Source organism: Netta rufina (assembly GCF_964035555.1).
Source record: "Netta rufina genome assembly, chromosome: 10".
Classification (NCBI taxonomy): domain Eukaryota; kingdom Metazoa; phylum Chordata; class Aves; order Anseriformes; family Anatidae; genus Netta; species Netta rufina.
In genome coordinates this window covers 3,360,392-3,366,391 of record NC_140133.1, presented here as the reverse complement: position 1 = coordinate 3,366,391, position 6,000 = coordinate 3,360,392, and the positions used below count along the sequence as shown (strand labels likewise).

Genomic DNA, 6,000 nt, shown 5'->3' with positions numbered 1-6,000 from the left:
TAAACTGGTCTGATCCAGGCCAGAACTAATCCAGGAAAGACTCACGAAGAAGCACAGAGGATGACGCTATGCAAATATGAGCATAAAGAATTAATTTTCTAGTTCTGCAGCAAACAGTTTTAAGTTTACTTTTATCTGAGAGAAACTGGATTTATTTATCCCCACACTGAAAACAGATTAGGAAGACTGACCAATTAATATGGTGCTTTCTAAAACAAAACCAAAATGAAACAAATGAAAAAAACACAAGCAGAAAACATGATTCCTTTTCTCTTTTATTGATACTGCCAATGTGACTACCTTTACGCAGGCAGATTGCTTTCCTACATTAAACACTTTTTGTATTAATTTGGAAGTAACATTTTGCCCTCTATGTCTCCTAAGGTTATCCAATTAACACACAGTTATACTTTTAAGAATCAGTTTCCACATTTTTCTCTTTAACATTTTTTTTCCATATCTGTGTAAAGGTTACTTGGCAAGAATACATGCATAGGACATTAAATGGAGACCAATCCACCACTAAAAGGTAATGCACATAGAACATAATACAGTACTTCGACATCATTTCAAATAAATACCCACATACAAATGTAGTAATTTTAAATGCAACAATATTTCTTATGAATCAATACTGTAACAGAAGATGGAAATATTAAGTCCCCACATCTAGGAATAATAATGTCTGTGTTTTTGTTTTTGTTTTTGTTTTTTTTTCCAGCAAACAGAAATCTTTTCCCACTGTCAATATTATTTCAATTTGTACTTTTTTTGAGGAGTGGGAAAGCTCCCCCCCAGCAAGTACCAATTTAATCATTCACATGAGCCTCAACAAACAGCACCAGAGAGGTAGGTACAGCTTGTTGATGCACTTCTGTTTCTGTTTCCTGAAATTACAATGATTAGATATAACATGCAAGAGAAGATATTAATGTTTTGTTGTTCACATTTGCAAACAATACTATGGTTAACTGCATCCACCACCAAACAAAGCTAACATAACATCAATATTCCCAATACGCTCTCTGTACTGTTACCACAAATGTGTTAATACATCTTGCTCATCTGTTCAACATGAGTCCATTTGGTTCCCAAAGTGTATTCAGGTTTGTTTATTTTTCTCCCCTCTATTCCCCTGAATTTGCAAGGATTTGCATGATGAAATATCATTGACTAACAGAATTTTTTACAATTCCTTGAATATATAATCTCTATTATAATAAGACTACCCATTAAAAATGTGCGAAGGGGGAGTTCACTTTGCACTTATTGCTCCACATCTTGACTAAATTCCAAAACAGCCATTCCATTTCTTCGTGTGTAGACCTAGCTATTCTAAGATTCTTCCTTAAAATGATTAAAGGCACTACTGGCAATAATTAACGACAGAAAGGCGCTGATATGTAACACCCTATCATTGACAACTTTAGAATTTTTCTTTCTAAATGTACCATAATTTGGCACAATAAAAATGAAAAAGTAACAAAACAATTCCAATTTGGAATTTAACTGGTACAGTTGTATAAAATTCTGTTAATCAATAATACTTCAACTTCCTAAAACCCAGGAATTCTGGAATTTATAGGTAATACTACTTATTTAATATTTTTCAAGTGCCTATTACTGTTTTAACCAGAGCAAAGTCAAGTTTTCTTCTTGTTACATTGAACTATTCCTAAGAATAATAATACAATATGAAAAAAACCCCAGAATTTGAATACCCTGGATTTCTTAATGAACATGGCAGTCAAAAAAAATCAGTAATTTAAACATATAAAGCTTAATATTTCATAACAAAAAAGCTGCTGAAGCACAGCACACACATAGTTTAGCAGAGCTCCTGTGTTGTTTTTTTTGTTGAAACTCTTTTCTAAACACATCTAGAGCCAAAAAAAAAAAACCATCTCTGCCACATGCTGATGTAGAAATCAACAGTCACAAGCTGAAGTTGGAGAGAAACTATAAGCACAAGCCACTGCATTTATATAAACTCTTCTACATAAGGAATTAAAGAAGCTAAAGAAAAATATCAAAATATCAAAAGTGCACAGTTTAAGAATCAGATAAAAAATGAGCATCTGCAATGAAATAAGAAATTCCCCCCATCGGAACATTTCTAGTAGATCATAAACTAATATGGTGATCATTACATTTGAAGTAGGTTTCTTCAGCACTTGTAAGTTTTCTTACTGCAGCAGCACTTATAGGTAAAGCTTGTTTGTTTTATAGCTCGAGATATAAAAGAGAAGTTTCAGGTAGTATATAGGAAAAGGTGTTCTCAAAAGTTAGGATCAGGTCAGTGGTTTGCATTCTTTGTGCAATGGGCTACCACTTTTAACCATAATGAAAGAGGGTAAGAAATGTTGTTGCACTGTTGGAAAGGCCTTCTCCATGGACTATTCTACAGCTGAAAAATGGAAGAAAAACAAAGCATTAGAAAAAAAACTGTGTTTATTTCTCAAAGAACTGACAACTTAATACAATGTGCTGCAAAAGCTCCATAGCGGGTTAGTCAGTTGAGGGTATCTGTTAGCTTACTAGGGATGAAGCAGCAAATTTAGCTCAAAGATGCTTTCCAAGCTGATGAAACAACGTTTTATGAGTTTAGCCTGGAAGCAACAGCTTTGCAGAAAGAAAGTTTCTTACAAGTACTGAATAAAGATATGCTGTTCAAGCACAAGCTAACAGCAATGAATGTGCAAGAAACATTTTCAGTGAAGCTTTAGGTTGTCCAGAAACATGCAGGTCAGTGTATCATGCAGGCCAATGCAAAGAGCAGTATCATTCAGAACAGCCTGCTTGCAGAGGTAGGTGACAGCTTAAGAAATTTTCCATGCTTTAGCCCAACCCATTGAAAGTGATATGAAAGACTTACAGCAAACGTACGTTTTAAGAAATTGTTAATCAATAATTACAAGCCTCAATCTTAAATATAATCATCATCTAAAAATACAAACAGCAGGATCAAGTCACCTTACCACCATGGCTCATTTCTTTTTCATAACAGGTGCTAAAAGTTTAACCATAACCTTATCAAGCTCAAGCAGCAGTAAGGTTTGTCTTTCGTTTTTAATTTATAGATCCACAGAAATGAATGAAGGTAGAAACGATTACTAAGACTATTGTGCTAATAGCAAAACTGTTCATTCTTGGAACTGAAAAGTGAGAGCCGAGACCAATAGTAATAGTCACTGCCTTAATAACATTGAAATCATTCTATAAAGTTCCAGTTAATTTGAAAAAGCCTACCAATGCATTCAATTAGTTTCTCAAATTTACTTTTTTTTCCATTAGTATTTAGTGAAAATACTGCCAGAGACACAGATGCGGTAAAAAGCTCCCTATCATAGTGGAAGCAAAATTGTAACTGTTTCTACTGGAGCAAGGGAAGTTAGCACTCAAATGCCTGCTTTTACAAAGTATTTTTAAATTACACTTAATGCAGGAATGAGAAGAATAAAGGCCTTTTGGAAGATTGTGCAGCAAAAAAGAGAAAGCAGGATTGAAAATTGTTAAAAGATGTCTTGCTTCTAAAAATATCAAACCTGCTACTTAGCAATATTAAAGCTCAAATTCAGGAGAATTCAATGTTTTCTTAAAAAGTAATAACAGATGCACAGAGCCTATTTTCTAAGGCCAGAATTACTATTAATTTAAACTTCAAGCAGTGCCGTTTGAGCAACATACCAGACTTAAATCACTTGGGTTTTTCCCCCCCTCTCAATATCGTCAAATGTAATTCTGGCATTTGACTGAGGCATCCTCATGTTTATCAGCTTTGCAGCAAAGTTTCCACAATTCCATTTGAAGTCTCATTGTAGGAGTTCCTAAGTCTTTTTTTCTTCCCCCACTTCTAATATCTGGGAAGCTGAAATCCCAAGTGGTTTCCCCTCACTGGGAAAACAAGCTGTGCTCCTTATTACCTTATATTAGTATTGTGATATCTCCTGACTACTTATAGGCAGAGCGGCAATGCACAGGAAGCAAGCTGCTGATCATCTATAAGAAATGGTAGTGAGATGAGGCAGTACCACACCAGGAATATTAGAATGGCTTTATAAAACATCACTATCAAGCAGACAACTGTGCAGTCTCGCATTGCTTTTAAGTAATACTATAGGCATACAAAATTATCTGAAAGAGTACAAAATGAACAGGGCTTTACATTAAAATAAAGTTTGAGGCTAGGCACTTTAAAACTGTTTTAAAGGGGAAAAAAAGTGTGCCTTGTTGTGCTCCACAAATTTTCCACAATTTTAGAAACAACTTTTTCAATCTTTTTTCTCTTATATAGGCACCAATTACGAAGTACACTTTTATATTTTCAAACATATTGAAATTGAGTGGCTAAAAAGGCCTCTGAGAAGTTCAATAGCAGACAAAGGTTTGTTTGTCTTAAAGAATATTATGTATACTAAGCTACTTCATAAATATTAATTAGTGGATGATCTGCTCAATTTCCTGTGCCTATAATGTAGAGCCCTGTGAAACATGTTCTTGCATAATGAATGCAGTATCTTCTGTGTATTTAAAAAAATGATCAGAGCTCTGAAATACTATCCTGTTCAGATTAATACTGAAAGCTGAGAAAATCTGTTTTGTGACTGACAATACTAGACCATAGTCACATTAGTTCTACACAGATAAGTTGTGTGGCTACAGTAATACATAAAACAGATTCTTTCCAAAGTGTTATGCTGCAAGGAGCAACAGGACACCACAAAGATCCTTTCAAGACATTATATTTTTCCACAGCATAACTTCTTCAGGTAGAACTGTCTACCAGGTAGGCTCCCAATTCGCAAAATTTTAGGTTTTATACCAGATGGGGTAAATATTGCATATTTTTAATATAAATGTGCCACTTTCTTCTGGTTAACCCTCTGAAGCGAGGGAAGCAGAGTGTAAATAATGTAACCTACCATATTTTTTTTCCAGCTTTTATTGCCTGTAAAAGCTTTAGTATGTTGATAAGTGGTGATATGACAGCAAGTTCTTAGTATCTGCCATAACAGGCAAATTAATTTTGGTTCCAGTTTCAAAATGTTCTGAGTTTTCGAGACATACTTCTAATCTTTACACTTGCTTTTTACCACACGTGCTTTTCACCACTACTTAAGTCACACTAGCAAGGGAAGTTTTCTGTTTGCTTCTGTCTGTGAAAGCATTTATTGAAGTCTGCTGCAACCCTGGAGAAAGGATCACATTTGTGCTACACAAACTACAATTAGTAACCAGAGTATATCAGGTGTACTCTTAACACTTACCATAAACAGCAAAACTCATACATGTTAATTGTGGAAAAAGCTAATTCCTTTCCACTATTAACTTGTTAATACCATCCCCGTACTTATGAATTACAGTTAAGACCACCATAATACAAGTTGTATTACCTGGTTTAACAACTTACTAGTACAAGCCAACTCACTGCGACATTAGATAGTGGGGATTTACGCTGACAGTTACAGCATAAAATAAGATGCATAATATGATTTTTCTACACACCTCTTCTAGTCACAATAGATTTTATATTTTTCACTACAAAACACCTGGTTATTAAGGACAGATCCTTCAGACCTGTCTCCGCAGGACCGAATATGACTTACACTAGGGTTACTGCTCTTGGCTTTGGAAGCAGATTTTGTGCGCACCCTTTTGGACTGCTCGTGGTCTAGCTCCAAATGCTCCAGACGCTGGGTCAGTGCCAGTTTCTGCTGGATAGCCATCCGAAGCAAGGAGTTCAGAGTCTTCTTCTCATCTTCAGCTGCTGCAAGCTGACGCTGCATTTCATCCAGCTGTGTGACATATTCATCACATCTGCAACGAAATATATCAATTTTTAGCAATCTCGTTTCCATCTATAAAACATGAATCCCTTGTGTCCAGCAGGTATTAGCAAAGTCTGAAAATTTTGCAGTTGTTTGCATAAACTCTGTTATTCAGTGTGTATGAACATAACAAAAGTATGGAGCCTGGTATAAACTACTCCTGCCTAAAGAT

General features: G+C 35.2%; 1 protein-coding gene across 3 annotated transcripts in view; it reads right to left on the bottom strand.

The window, feature by feature from the left end:
* Nucleotides 1-262: 262 nt before the first annotated feature.
* Nucleotides 263-6,000, bottom strand: part of BICD2 (BICD cargo adaptor 2) — an 87,802-nt gene continuing 82,064 nt past the window's right edge. Inside the window, exons 7-8 of one of the 3 annotated variants that reach the window (XM_084292759.1) lie at nucleotides 5,607-5,817; nucleotides 263-2,407 (exon numbers count right to left, since the gene is read on the bottom strand). In XM_084292759.1, the coding sequence (XP_084148885.1) occupies nucleotides 2,402-2,407; nucleotides 5,607-5,817 (217 nt within the window). In that variant the 3' untranslated portion in view covers nucleotides 263-2,401. Of the gene's footprint in view, nucleotides 2,408-4,020; nucleotides 5,818-6,000 lie in introns of those variants that run through there. The other 2 variants (XM_084292760.1, XM_084292758.1) reach the window with 2 other exon arrangements.